Source organism: Myxocyprinus asiaticus, chromosome 2 (assembly GCF_019703515.2).
Source record: "Myxocyprinus asiaticus isolate MX2 ecotype Aquarium Trade chromosome 2, UBuf_Myxa_2, whole genome shotgun sequence".
In the NCBI taxonomy this organism is placed as follows: domain Eukaryota; kingdom Metazoa; phylum Chordata; class Actinopteri; order Cypriniformes; family Catostomidae; genus Myxocyprinus; species Myxocyprinus asiaticus.
Window position 1 is genome coordinate 18990089 of NC_059345.1, and position 14628 is coordinate 19004716.

The window sequence follows — 14628 nt, forward strand, 5'->3', positions numbered from 1 at the left end:
AGAAAGTAGTTCCATGCACAAATGCGTTTTTTGTGACCGTACTCAGTTTTTCCTAATTTTTTTAATTTACTTGTTCATTGAACTGTTGTATATAAGCAATATCACTCGCAATCCTGCTATATGGCCCTAAATAAGCACTGCTGTGTTACCTAAGGCACTTGGCCTGTGGCCGAATCACAGCAGTGCTGATATAGGGCCATATCGCACACTTGCTCGTGTGATATTGCTTAAATATGAATTGGTTTGACTTTATATTGATTTACGCATTTGAAAAAATATATATATTTGAATTTGTCAACTGCCTGAAAAAACCCTTCATCTGGTACACCACTTCTATGACATTTACAGTTATATGTGTTTATTTTTTACTAACTTTGTTTTCTCAGGGCAAGCATCAGTGCAAGGCCTAACAGGTGTGCAAAAAAGCAAAACCAAATAAGTAATTAATAATTTAAGTAAATTAAAAAGAATGTTTGTCCCTTTGATAACACCAATGACGTGAAACAATGTTACAAATGTGCATTTTGAAAATACAAAAAGTTGTGGAAAAGAACTTCCAAGGACAAAGTTCAGAAGAAGAGGCTGCTCAAATGAGCAAATAGTGAATTTCCCACTATGTTGAAAAAGTTATTTACACTTTAATTTTTCTACATGTTCATTTAAATATGTCATTGGTGTTACACTGTTTAATATTACTGTGAAAGATTTTTATTGAAAATAATTGATTTAATTGAATGATTTATTGATGTGTGTCTGATCAGTGGTGTATGTTTTGTGATGCTATTGACAGGTTTCCACCTGGTATTACGATGTGTCTCCGGTGATCCGATCACATGTGGTCAGGTGAGACACATCGCTGTTTACACCTGGTCACTTAAATGCATCTCCTGTGACCACTTGTGCTTGGATTTGGAGGGGAGGGTCTCTGTTTCTTGATGACATGCATCAATCACTATGTCAGTGTGCTACTGCATGATAATAAAGTGCAACAATGTCAGAAAAGACAAAGAAAGTGCAAAAAAAAACCAAACAAAAAAACAGCATGCTGTTTCTCCCAGATGGGACTGAAATTGAATCTAAGCACAAACGCAACACGTCAAGCAGAATTATCCATTATTTTAGTGGATTACCTGTATTAAAAGAACTTCAGGAGTTTGTGCTTGTCATCTGTGTTGATATCAGACACACCAAAGAAGATCCGTGAAGCTCTTATGATTGTGTATGATTCCACTTTTAAAAAATGTCCAGTAGGACGGTTATTTCCTTTTAAAGCCACTCGTAAACGGCAAACTTTTAACTCTTGTTTTAGTGCAGTGGCTGATTGACAGGTGAGGAGTGGCGCTTCGCTGCTGTCAGGACGCATACAAGACGGATTAGCTTTTACACCTCAAATGTGATCTGGTCACATGCATTTTTGACCACATTCGTATGTGGTTTTTGCAATCTGATCACAAAACATTTTAGACCCCATTTAGACCTGTATTTAGGGCTGACCACTTGTGATCGGATCACCCGAAATGCATTTTAATACCATGTGGAAACAGGGTCATTGACACCATCTTAGAAAATTCATCTTTTAAGAGAATTTGTCACTGGTGTTATTGTCACTGGTGTTACAACCCAAAACTAAATAATAAAATAACAACAGTCAAGTTGTCCTTTATGAATAAAATAATGTCATCTTTAATGAGTGAAAACTGAACTGAACATTTCGGAAATTCAAAATTTTTCAAAAATGACCCAAAACATTTCTCTTGTCGAAGGGCAAAATCAGCAGTCTTTTATTCTGTGTTCTCCAATGGCCGATTAATTGCCTTTGCGATTAATCTTAGCATCTGTCGTGCAGTTTGATTGCTCCAATGATGACCAGTTGACGATATAAACCCAGCGAAAGGTCAATTCGCCGATTGGGACCGATGTCTTGGCTACGATGTGTATCCTAAAGTCTGACATAATGTGCCATTGCTTTTACCCAAGATCTCATCATATTGTATAGTTTGACATGCAACAATCTTAAAGGATCGTACCGTGTGCACTCGGCTTTCGGTTATTCTTCCATATGTGCAGTTACTGGCCTTTTTCTTTAATCTCAAAAAGGTCGATATATATTGGTCTCTCTCTCTCTACAATACTGTACTGAGATTATATGTGCATTTAAATGATATCAAAGCAAACAAAACAAAATATAATAACCATGCATAAGAAAAAGGATATTAACATTTGTCGGAATTTCCTTTGATCGTGTAAATCATGAAAAATTATTTTACAAGTTACACATCAGAGGAGTTCCCAAATTTCTAGTGAGAATTCTGGCTTTTTGGTATGCTCATCAGTCAGTGCATGTAAAATGGGGTAACTCTGTGTCTGCTCCATTCAATGTATGCAATGGAGTTAGACAGGGAAGCATTTTGTCTCCCTTTCTCTTTAATGTGTATATGGACGATTTTCTGGAAGCTGCTAAACGGCTGTGGAACAGGTTGTATGGTTGGTAACACTATCATCAACCACTTGATGTACGCGGATGATTTGGAGTTTTTTGTCCATATAGTGCTGGCCTTCAACAGTTATTGAGGGTTTGCTCTCTATATGGCTAAGACTTTGACATTAAATACAATGCAAAGAAGAGTAATATTATGATTGTTAGGAGTAGGGAAGACAGGAAACTGTCATTTCCTGACTTCTCTCTGTCTGGTATTGTCCTTAAAGTATGTGATGAGGCTAAATACTTAGGACATTATATAACTGATGACCTGTCTGATTATAGGGACATTTATAGACAGTGTGGTATGATGTATGCACAAGCTAATATGTTGAATCGCAAATTTAGTATGTTCTCAGGATCTGTGAGGACTACACTTTTTAGAGCATATTGTACCCCTATGTATACTGCCCATTTGTGGCGGAGCTACAGAAAGAGCAGCATGCAGAAACTCAGTGTAGCATATAATGATGGAATGAGGCTGCTGCTTAAGGTGCCACGATGGAGCAGTGCAAGCCAAATGTTTGTCAGTGTTGGCGTGCCCACCTGCTCTGCGCAATATCATGTACAGATGTATGTGTAGGTTATCAGACTCTGCAAACAGTATAATTTCAACAATGACGAACCCGGCACTAAGTTCAGTAAGGTTCTTCTCCAGTATGTGGAACCACTGGCGTTTTAGCCTATATGTAAATAGGTGATTTTGTGGACTATGTCTGTTTTTTCTTTTTTCTTGTATTTGTCTGTTTTATTGTTTGTGTTTTGGACATTGTGTGTCCTTAATAAAGCTTTGATTGATTGATAACTATAATGGATAATAAAAATACACAGAAAAAAACACAATCGCTTAACATGAGGGCAAGATGTCGGATGAAAAATTGTCTCACCGGTATCTTGCCGAAACTGGTGCATAGACTGCAGGTCAATGATGTACGGCGATAGACGTGAGTCGACCTGGCCCAGCACCACGCTCCCGATTCCGCGAGGGTCGCTGCGGATCACCGCCTCAATATGATGAGACACCGCCGGGCTGTAGGGTCGCCAGCGCCCGTGCTCGTTCAGCCATTCCCAGACGACCACGGCCGAGGCTAGCAACATCTCATACCTGTGCAATAAAAAACTAAAATCACATCCACAATAATGTCATTTGATAGTGTCTTTGACTCAGTTCATTTTTTACAGCGACTAATTCCCGCTCGTGCACAGGTGTACGTCATGATTCATCCGACCACAAAGGGAATACGATATGGACAATTTTGAGTTGTATGCAAGGCGTTTTAGTAACACATTTTCTTAAAATGACCATACATAAATCTGCAAGGCGGGTCTTTAAATCAGTTCGTCACATACATCCTGAATCACACGAATATTCACGATCTCCAAAAATAAAATGGTAGCGGTTAAATTTGTGATGGTAGTTGTGTTGCTCGCTTTGTGTGAATTATAACATGTTATAACAAACCCATATTAACGGACTGACGTTGAAAGTGCGAGATGCAACAACACCGCAAAGTAAAAAGACCAGTTTTCTCTAAAATGCGATAATAATAAAAAAAGACATGCAAGCACTCACCAGTAAGAGATCGGTCGTGTTTACTCGTTTGCATTCAAACCATAGAAGACGAAGGTAATTCCTTGGGCGAATCCATCTTAACTAGCAAAAGTATCCGTGCAATATAACAATAGTCCCAGATTTTTTTTCTCAAGAGGAAAATGCAAATCGAATTATTGCATTATTGTGCTTTAAAATCCACTGTCGACGCAGGGCACTGTTAAAGAGCTCTTAAAATGGCAGGACTCATTTTGCCTAGTGCTACGTGAAGACATTTAAACGTTATTCTTTTTCAAGTAAAGAATGTGACATTTTTGCAGGACTCTTCGATTGTTTGCGTGCGTCTGCCTACGGTCACGCCCACCGCTGCTAAACTAACTAATGGCGTGTCGATATCTACGCCCACTCAAGCTTAACCAACCAATGATCTGCGCATAAGTGCAACTTCCGACTCATTAGTGTATCCTCCCCACATTTTTAAGAAGGTACGTGCATTCGATGTTTTTTGTACTAACTACATAAACTCTGTAAATTCAGCATAACGAGAACATACTGAGATTTAAATCAATTATACAATTGTATTGCGCGTTGGTGTAAGATATTGTCTTGCGAGAGGAATTAAAAGAATACGTGGAGATGCCGGGGATTGAACCCGGGACCTCATACATGCGAAGCATGCGCTCTACCACTGAGCTACATCCCCGCTATATTTTCGTATGCAACCAATTAATCCCAAAGATGTTGGGTGGCTGAAATAGGCATGTTTCAGGGAAGTTTAACTTAAACTTTACAGAAAGGTCGATCTCTAGGAACAGGATTGAGCATCTCCGATAATATAATACTTCATAAATTTCATAAAGCCATGTTCACAGAACCTTGTAGTTTGAGTATTTTTTTATTTATTTTTTGCACAACAGTCTCTAGAGTTTTCTTAGAATGATGCCAAAAACAAAAAGCATCCGGTGAGCGGCAGTTCTGCAGATGGACACGCCTTGCTGATGAGAGAGGTCAACAGAGAATGGCCAGAATGGTTCGAACTGACAAAGTCTATGGTAACTCAGATAACCGCTCTGTACAATTGTAGTGAGCAGAATAGCAGCTCAGAATGCATAACACGTCGAACCATGAGGCGGATGGGCTACAACAGCAGAAGACCATTTTAGAAAATTAATCTTTTTATAGAATTTGTCACTGGTGTTATCATCACTGGTGTTACAACCCAAAAATATGCAAAACTAGATAATATAATAAAAGAACAACAGTCAAATTGTCATTTATGAATAAATAAAATGTCAAGATGTTAAAAAATGTTTATCCTCAGCTTTTATGAGTGAAAACTGAACAGAAAAAAATAATAATAATGTTTTGAGATTGACCGAATCACGGGGTAACACCTAAACCATGATCTTTTGATTTTACTCTAAATGATCTTGAGTGGTTTCATGGTTGCAGCCCCAAAATGGTTGGGGTTCAATGTCTTAATGTTATATCAATGGCATGGAGGTCAAGTTAATTAGCCAGAGAAAACACTAGAAATTTTCACAATCACTTCATTGACATGAAATTTTTTTTATTGTAAACATATTTACATCTCATAAAAAGTTAAACAAGTATATACTTAAAATGTATTTTCAAATAGTCAGCATTAGCAGAAAAAGAGAACAAAGAGGAAAAAACTGACAGCTTACAAAAATAATGGTGTGTTATTGTGTACCATATTTACTCAAATGTTAAACTTATTCTTACATACAAAACTGTTCTGTAACACTTGAACCCACTGGGCAAAGGCAACTGTTTTCTTGCCTATTCATTTCTAAACCCATGTCTCTGCTCATCTCTGTGCTTTTCATAAAGCAGTCAAGTCATTTCCCACATCTTTGTTCTCCTCAGACCAAATAGCACTACCGGCAAATGGCTTGAGGTCTATAAGCAATCCCACTTTCTCTTCGTTCTTCACCTCTTCACTTTGTGTAGCCTCCTCTCCTGCTGCTGCCTCATTTTGTTTCTCCTTCTCTTCCTCTTCCTCAGTAACACTTTTCTGGTCCTCTTTCCTCAGGCTTAACCTCTCCCTCAGGTCAATGCTAGAATAGTCATCCGAAGAATCATCTTTGGCATCACCACTTTCCTGTTCTCCATCCTCATCAGCATGACTTTCATTCTGTTTGTCGTTAACATCCTCCTCCTCCACGTCCTCTCTGTCATTACCTTGCATGACCTCCTCATCTTCATCACGGGGTCGAGGCCAGATGTTAACACCAAATCTGTTTTCGACAAACCCAACTCCTTGTCTCAATCGGTCTCGCAGGCCGCCTTCGGAGAAGACTGCACGTTGGATGGTGTACTGTCCATTTGTGTCAGCATTTAGTCTCTTATAGAAGTACACCAAAGCCAGAACAAGTATGACCCATATGAAGAGGAGGGCAATGACAGTTGGGGTGCTATTACTATCAGCGGTGTCAGATGTCATGGCTATAGCATGAAGAAAAGAGAAGCACACTGGTTGAAATACGTGAAATAAATTCAGGAAATTATACATTCATTTAATGTAGAATCAAGAATTTCACTGATAAATAACTTACATTTCAGTTATTTCTCACCAGATCTATTGTATGCCTTAAGAAAACTTGGACAATGATGCACAAGCGGCATGGACCAATTTTATGATACTGATCGGTTCCTTTTTTTAAGCTTTGAAGTCACTATCAACTGCTATTTTATTGAATAGACAGACTGGGATATGTATTAAAATCTTTCCTTTTTTGTTTTGCATGAGAAAGCAAGTCATATGTATTTGGGATGACTTGTCTGTGAGTAAATGATGACATAATTTTCATTTGGGGGTGAACTACTCCTTTCTATCTGAATACAAAGCAAAAACAAAATTGCTAGATGTGTATAAATATGATGAAGAACTCTACATTGTATTCCTGAGCTTGAAGTGGGTATTAACCAAAACTCATGTTCTATCGAATCTGTGATGAACTGAGGTTTATTTGCCAGTGCGAGCACTGCATTCCCGCCATACAGTATTGGACACTAAACCCAATGCAGTGCAGTAGCACACAGGAAGTAATCTTGCTTGCATTTGTTTTTGAACAGTTTGCAGTAAATCACTTTAGTTTCTCACACCATCATTATTGTGCAACTGTGAAACCCTTCTACACTAGCCTGTTAATTAAAGTTTCTGAATAAATGAGAGTTCCCAAGCACTTAACAGCCCTTAACTGCAATTCGCAAGTTTTGCTGATGCAGCTGTGAATGCTTTAAATGCAGCATGGACAAATGTTTTTATTGTGTATTATTGTCCCAAGTAATATGCCAAATAAGATCATATGACAATAATGCCTAAACGAGCGAAAATTAACCTAATATATAATTATGTTTGAAGACAGAAATCACCTAAAGTTACCTAAAGCCCATATGTTATGTGCCACTAAAACACTGTATATTTACATACATAGATATGTATATAGAACATTTATAGATGAACAAGAGACTGTCAGAGATCGTTTTTTATGAGTAGCAGGTATGTATATAAGGTTGCAAATACATTTTTGGGTGGAATGAAAAAAAAAAACAATTTCAATATAAAGCAACAAATACAAATACTATGAGTTACGCCCCAGTAATAATAATATAGAATATTATAATAGCAATATTAACTTACCTCTATTCAACTGTCCTTACACCCATAGCCCATTAGAACATAAAATAGAAAATTCAAATATGTCACAGTCATATAGTCAGGAAAGAGGGGCGGGGAGAGAGCGTGTGTGTGTGTGTGAGAGAGAGAGAGAGAGAGAGAGAGAGAGAGAGTACATGTGAAATGTGTGTGGGTGGTGTGTTTATAAGACCTTGAAAACCAACAACCCAAAAATTAAAAAGAAAATATTGATTTTGATGTCAAATATAAATTCTAAATAACGGAAATGTGTTGTGCCTTACGCAAATTTAAAGCTGTAGGCAGTTTTGGGTAAATTATTTAAAAAAGTAATCCACTGCAAATTACGGGCCAAGCCTTGAAGAGGCTGTAGTCTTTATTGCATCCGTTAGTTTTCTGTATTCTTCTTCTTATTTTTCTTCTTTCTGGGAGTCTATGGCAGCACCTAGAACCGTACATTGGAAAATGATGAAATTTGGCACACTGAAAGGGGTGGTCATGAGTAACCCCTATATAGGTCTCTAGGACATACTTTATAGCGCCACCACCATGTCAAAATGTTTGTCTGATTACTCTCCTCCTGTTGATTCATTTGGACCCCTTACACTAAAACACCGGCCATTACAGTGGCCGCCATCTTGGATAATGATGTTTACAGTTTAAACCTTTCACATCTTTTAAACGGTCTGATTTTCCCAAACAATGGCTCAAAATAATCTCGACATAACCCGATTTTAGAGTTCCCCCACCTCCAAAATCCTAATGTAACCCCTGACTATAGTTCCAAATGTTATTGGTTCAAATCCAAACCTAGGCAGGGCATCTGGTATGATTTCTCTTTACTGGAGCTCTTTGTACTGTGCTTAATGAATGGTTGCAGGGTTAATTAAATTTTTATTTTGTTTATGAAGTTAATCATGGTAACTGCTGTTTGGCTGTGCTTACTGTCAGCATGGCATGACACTCTGGTGGCTGTCAACCATGAGGCAGTGTGGTTCAGTGGATTGTGCACAGAGCTGTAATATGGAAAAGCACAGGTTTGAACCCTGCTTGGGATGACTTGTAAACCAGTGTGCATTTGCAAAGTAAACCACAGCCAGTCTGAGGGTCATGTAGGCCAAACAGGCAATTTAGTGGGGCTTGGCCCCACAATGGCTGCTTGCAGCTATATTTAGTACTCTATAATTATAATCAAAATTAAACTACTTCATTAATTTTTATTTCATGGAAAAAGTAATGAAATTACTAACTAATTTATCTCCTTGTTCACCAACGCACTCAAGTCATAGATGTTTTTTCCTCACAATGACTCTTCAGCCGTCACAGAAAGGAAAACAGACATACATTAACAGAATTCATGCTTTAAATGTATTCTACTTAATATTATTTGTTATATGTTTTTGTTAATGTACTAAAAGTAATTACCTTCACTAACTGTATTCAGATTTTCTGTAATCTGCCTTTTTTTTTTTTTTTTTACTTAAAAAGTAAGTATATTACAGTAACTAATAACTTTGCAATTGGATTACACCCAACACTGGAAGGGGGCAACATGAAAGAAAATTAAAGAAATGCGATAATTAGATCTTGAAAAATCTAGAAACATTGGAACACTGCTATTATTAAAGAAACAAACATTTAAATGTTTGCATGAAAGCACATGCAAATACAGACTTTGACTCTGCACAGGAAGAGCACAAAGAAACATGGTTTCCTTTAGCTGGAGATTGAGAGCTGAAGCACAAGTGTCTCTTAGACCACATCCTGTTGTATATGTCGACTTTAAAAATGCGATGAACCATGAAAAAAGAATGCTTTGCTGCTAGTGCTCACTGCAAAAAGCTATGTGAAATTATTGATTTAACAAAAAGCTTTGATACAGATGATCTCATTGGTAAACACATTTTGTTACAAAAAATCACAGTAGCAGTGTAACACTCACATAAGTGGCAATCATTGTTCTAATGCTTTTAGTATTACTGTACATGTGAAAATGTTCTCACATCAAGGAACAGTAATATGTGAGAAGTCACATTGGTTCAAATATTTTAAACTTATACACACAGCACTCAGTAAAAGGTTATCACTTTTTCTCCTTAGCTAGTCATACAGCTACTCTTAAATCAGATCTCAAAATTAATTGCACATGTGCTGTTTTAGTTTTTAGATTTAGATTAACCTTGATTTAAAATGTTCATATATTTCAGAAAAAAAAGTGTGGTACTCAATGTTATTCCACTTCAAAAATAGCCAGGAAATGTGCATGCATACAGTAGAAATCCATGTCTGGCACTGCTAAACCAGTGGATTTTCATATCTAAAATTAGCCTTAAAAACCACCCATTTTATTTTTATCTTTACTGTGGGCCTGCAGGTAAAATCTGATTGTAACATGATTACAAGAAATAAAAACAAATAGTAGAAGTACATACTGTATGAGTAAATGTTGTTTATTAAAAAGAACAGGTTGAGTTAGCACTTAAGTTTAAAGTTGATGGGTAATTAGCTCATTTACAACATATGCAGCAAGTAAAGCTAAAAATAAACAAAACATTTACAGAGAAGGATGAGTCATCCCTGAACTAGCATTCCTGATTGTAGTGCCCATGATTAAAGACTTTAAAAGAGAGACTACAGATAAAACAAATACAAAAACACCACCATCTAGACCTATCAACATCACATCATTCTAACAGATTTTTCATATTCAATCAAACAGGAATAAAGCACAACTATTCATCATTAGAAGAAATGAGATCAACGCATCTCACAAAACCTTTTAAGAACGTCTATGTCATACTCCCCCCAAAAAAGAAATAAAGAAATTATATTTTGCTTTAAGAAAATAATGCTTGTTTAAAGAAAAATTTGTTTTTTGGCATTGTTGACAATTAAGCCCCAACTCTCATTACAGTAATGAGAAATTGTTTGAGAAAGTGTGCTCAATCATCACAAAAACAATTTCACAATGCTAAAAATGTAATTAGCCTAGAAATAATTTAGGTTTCATTTTCTTAATGCAAAACACAATTTCTTGTGTCTTTGGGGTGAAATGTGACCTGTTCTTGTTTTCACCCTACAAGATCTGCATCTGAGGAAGTATTTTAGTTAATGACAGTTAACTCCATTGCTCTAAGAGCTAGTGTTTCTTTTTTATATATAGACAGCTCACCAATACCTTCAACTAAGAGTACAGTTTCTAAGACATACACACATATCTACTCATGAAACTCTAAGAACATCCAAACTGATGCTACAATTGTTAAGACATACACTACCGGTCAAAAGTTTTGAAACACTCATTGTTTATTATATTTGAGCATCTTCAAAGTAGTCATCCTTTGCCTAGAATTTGCAGACATGTACTCTTGACATTTTCTCAACCAACTTCTTGAGGTATCACCCTGGGATGCTTTTTAAACAGTATTGAAGGAGTTCCCATCTATGTTGGGCACTTATTGGCTGCTTTTCTTTATTATTTGGTCCAAGTCATCCATTTAAAAAAAATTTTTTTTATTTTTTTTGTAATTTTAGTTTTATAATGAAATAAATGTATATGGTGGCACAATTATATTTTTGTCTACAAAACTAATTTCAAACATTTAAGCATACGCCTTCAGATCAAACATTTTTAAGATCATGAGAAATATTTCAGTCAAGTGTTTCAAAACTTTTGACCAGTGGTGTATAATGGAAGAGAGGAACTATTTAGAGCAGCTAAACCCAAGAACAGTGCTGGTCAGTGTATGCTGATAAGCACCATTAAGCTTTAGTGAAAGACTTAGCAATTCAGCATGTTGAATTATTACACTTCCTGAAGGATTCTAACAGTTTTTAAGTAGAGGCATACAAACACTGGCGGCCAAAGTTTGGAATAATGTACAGATTTAGCTGTTTCTGAAGGAAATTGGTACTTTAATTCACCAAATTGGCATTCAACTGATCACAAAGTATAGGCAGGACATTACTGATGTAAAAAACAGCACCATCACTATTTGAAAAAATACAAGTTTGATCAAATGCCAGACACATCATCGGAGGTCAGCTTCCCTCCCTCCAGGAAATATATACAAGGCGGTGTGTGAAAAAAGCTCGGAGGATCATCAGAGACTCCAGCCACCCGAGCCATGGGCTGTTCTCACTGCTACCATCAGGCAGGCGGTATCGCAGCATCAGGACCCGCACCAGCCGACTCCATGATGGCTTCTTCCCCCAAGCAATCAGACTTTTGAACTCTTGATCTCCCACGATCAAAATACATCAGCACTGCACTTTATTATCCTTACTCTTACATCTCACACTGGACTGTCATAAATTATATTATTATTATATTATATTCTCTCTTAACAACTTACTATCAACCGACAGCCTGAATGTCAATACAGTAAAATACAGCCTACTGTACATTCTATATATACTACTATATATACTTTTTTATATATTTTTATTTTTATTGAATAATGTGTATCTATATAGTGCGTATTGTATACTGTACAGTGTATGTTATTATTTGTATATTGTTGTGTGTAATTATGTGTATATTAGACTTTAAATTGTGCTGTGTTAATTTGATGTTATTGTAAATTGGTATATGTCTCATCACTGTCACGACTGCTATGTTGATCGGAACTGCACCCAAAAATTTCACACACCATTGCACTTGTGTATATGGCTGTGTGACAATAAAGTGATTTGATTTGAAATCTAGACAGGTCCCATTTCCAGCAGCCATCACCCCAACACCTTATCCTTGAGTAATCATGCTAAATTGCTAATTTGGTACTAAAAAAATCACTTGCCATTATATCAAAAACTGCTGAAAGCTATTTGGTTCGTTAAATGAAGCTTAACATTGTCCTTGTGTTTGTTTTTGAGTTGCCACATTATGCAATAGACTGGCATGTCTTAAGGTCAATATTAGATCAAAAATGGCATAAAAGAAACAGCTTTCTCTAGAAACTTGTCAGTCAATAATTGTTTTGGGGAATGAAGGCTATACAATGCTTGAAATTGCCAAAAAAACTGAAGATTTCATACAAAGGTGTACACTAGAGTCTTCAAAGACAAAGGACATCTGGCTCTAACAAGGACAGAAAGAGATGTGGAAGGCCAGATGTAAAACTAAACAAGAGGATAAGTACATCAGAGTCTCTAGTTTGAGAAATGGATGCCTCACATGTCCTCAGCTGACAGCTTCATTGAATTCCACCCACTCAACACCAGTTTCATGTACAACAGTAAAGAGAACACTCAGGGGTGCAGGCCTTATGGGGAGAACTGCAAAGAAAAAGCCACTTTTGAAAAAAGAAAATCAAAAAGAAAAGGTTAGAGTGGGCAAAGAAACACAGACATTGGACAACAGATAACTGGAAAAGAGTGTTATGGATCTTAAACCCATTGAGCTTTTGTGGGATCAGCTAGACTGTAAGGTGCGTGAGAAGTGCCCAACAAGACAGCCACATCTATGGCAAGTGCTTCAGGAAGCGTGGGGTGACGTACAGCCAAAGATCTGCAAAGCTGTCATTGCTGCACGTGGAGGATTGTTTGATGAGAATTCTTTGAAGTAGTTTAAAAAGTTCTGAAATTTGTTTTCAAATAGTAATAGTAATTTTTCATGTTATTAATGTCCTGACTATACATTGTGATCAGCTGAATGCCACTTTGGTGAATAAAAGTACCAATTTCTTTCCATAAGAGCAAAATCTGTACATTATTCCAAACTTTTGGCCGCCAGTGTAAATGCTGTCATAATACATGCTACAAGAGAGCATTAGGTCATTTCCTTCTTAGTTTGCGTGTTTATGCAAATGCTGACCCAACCAAATACAGACAAGCAGACAAGTATAGTTAGCAGTAGTCAGTACCTGACAGCCCTATTAAAAGCACAAAAATGAGCAGCATTTATTATATCAAATGTCAGTGCATTTAAAAACAAAGTGTTCCAATAATGTGTAAAGCTTAATCGCATCTTTGTATCGCTATGCCATAGTAATGTAACTGCATTTCCCAAAATCCCTCAGTGAAGCTTTCTTAATCTGAGTAATAAGGCTATGTGTTCTGATTTGTTTGTAGTTTCCTTCACACTTCTCCGTCCTCAATGCGGGCGAATTGTCTTTCGAGTACGTCAATCCTGTGACCTTGAGTCAGAACCAGGGCACGCAAAGCTCGCACCTCCGTTAGAATATCAGAAAGTTGGTCATCCTGTGCAGAAATAAAAAGCAAAAAGGTCAAGTTAACATGAACTTAAACCGGCAGACATAGATGAAGGACAGCAGAGTTAGCCTGACAGGCCTTGCAAAACTTGTCGGTATGATGCTAAGGTGTTCCGGCTTGTTGGTTATGTGGTTGCTGAGGTGTTTTGAGTGGTTGTTTGCACATCGCTCTACTGTTTTAAAATGGTTTGCCTCTTATCTCAAAGAGAGAAATTTGTCTGTCCGCATTGCCAGTTTCTCTTCAACTTCAGCACCAATCGCATGTGGCATCCCCCAGGGTTCCATCTTGGGTCCTCTACTCTTTTCTCTTTATATGATTCCTCTGGGCTCTATCTTTCAAAAATATATCTCATGCCACTGTTATGCTGACAATTCAAAACTTTATCTCATGGTCAGGTCAAACAATAGCTGCTCCTTAAGCAATCACTTTTCCTGTCTTGAGGATATAAAATACTGGATGTCAAAAAATTTGCTCCAACTCAATGAAGACAAAACTGAAGCAATTATTTTCGGCTCTTCAGCTTGCATGTCTAGCCTTGGTAACCAGTTAGATCTGTATCTTCTAACTTGCATAACAAGGTTAAGAACCTGGCCATCATCATTGACTCTGCAATGCTTTTTGATAAGCAGGTTAGTGCTGCTGTGAGCGGAATGACCTGGAAACAGTCATTCATGCACTTATTACTTCACGGCTGGACTATTGTAACTCCTTGCATGTGGGCCT

The 14628-nt window shown here is 37.2% G+C and overlaps 3 protein-coding genes and 1 non-coding gene across 5 annotated transcripts in view; all 4 read right to left on the reverse strand.

Annotated features, from left to right (window-relative positions):
* The window catches only part of LOC127413078 (E3 ubiquitin-protein ligase DTX4-like), a 35695-nt gene extending 31323 nt beyond the window's left edge, over positions 1 to 4372 (reverse strand). Inside the window, exons 1-2 of one of the 2 annotated variants that reach the window (XM_051649929.1) lie at positions 4053 to 4372; positions 3367 to 3584 (exon numbers count right to left, since the gene is read on the reverse strand). In XM_051649929.1, the coding sequence (XP_051505889.1) occupies positions 3367 to 3577 (211 nt within the window). In that variant the 5' untranslated portion in view covers positions 3578 to 3584; positions 4053 to 4372. Of the gene's footprint in view, positions 1 to 3366; positions 3600 to 4052 lie in introns of both variants that reach the window. The other variant, XM_051649938.1, reaches the window with a different exon arrangement.
* Positions 4373 to 4662: 290 nt separating this feature from the next.
* trnaa-cgc (transfer RNA alanine (anticodon CGC)) lies at positions 4663 to 4734 on the reverse strand. The gene has a single exon. It is a non-coding gene; the product is annotated as a tRNA-Ala (tRNA).
* An 846-nt stretch (positions 4735 to 5580) lies between these two features.
* On the reverse strand, positions 5581 to 7811 carry si:ch211-119e14.1 (retrotransposon-like protein 1). Its single transcript, XM_051650145.1, has 2 exons — positions 7699 to 7811; positions 5581 to 6500 (listed from the first exon to the last, which is right to left on the reverse strand). Exon 2 carries the CDS (start codon positions 6496 to 6498, stop codon positions 5878 to 5880), a length of 621 nt encoding a protein of 206 aa, XP_051506105.1. The 5' UTR covers positions 6499 to 6500; positions 7699 to 7811; the 3' UTR covers positions 5581 to 5877.
* Positions 7812 to 10127: 2316 nt separating this feature from the next.
* coro1b (coronin, actin binding protein, 1B) overlaps positions 10128 to 14628 on the reverse strand; it is a 30200-nt gene continuing 25699 nt past the window's right edge. The window contains exon 11 of the mRNA XM_051650025.1: positions 10128 to 13893. Coding sequence (XP_051505985.1) covers positions 13771 to 13893 — 123 coding nt within the window. The 3' untranslated portion in view covers positions 10128 to 13770. The remainder of the gene's footprint in view (positions 13894 to 14628) is intronic.

Bases quoted from the DNA above. Each gene is read 5' to 3' on its own strand.
- si:ch211-119e14.1 (XM_051650145.1), bottom strand. From the start codon at position 6,498: ATGACATCTGACACCGCTGATAGTAATAGCACCCCAACTGTCATTGCC.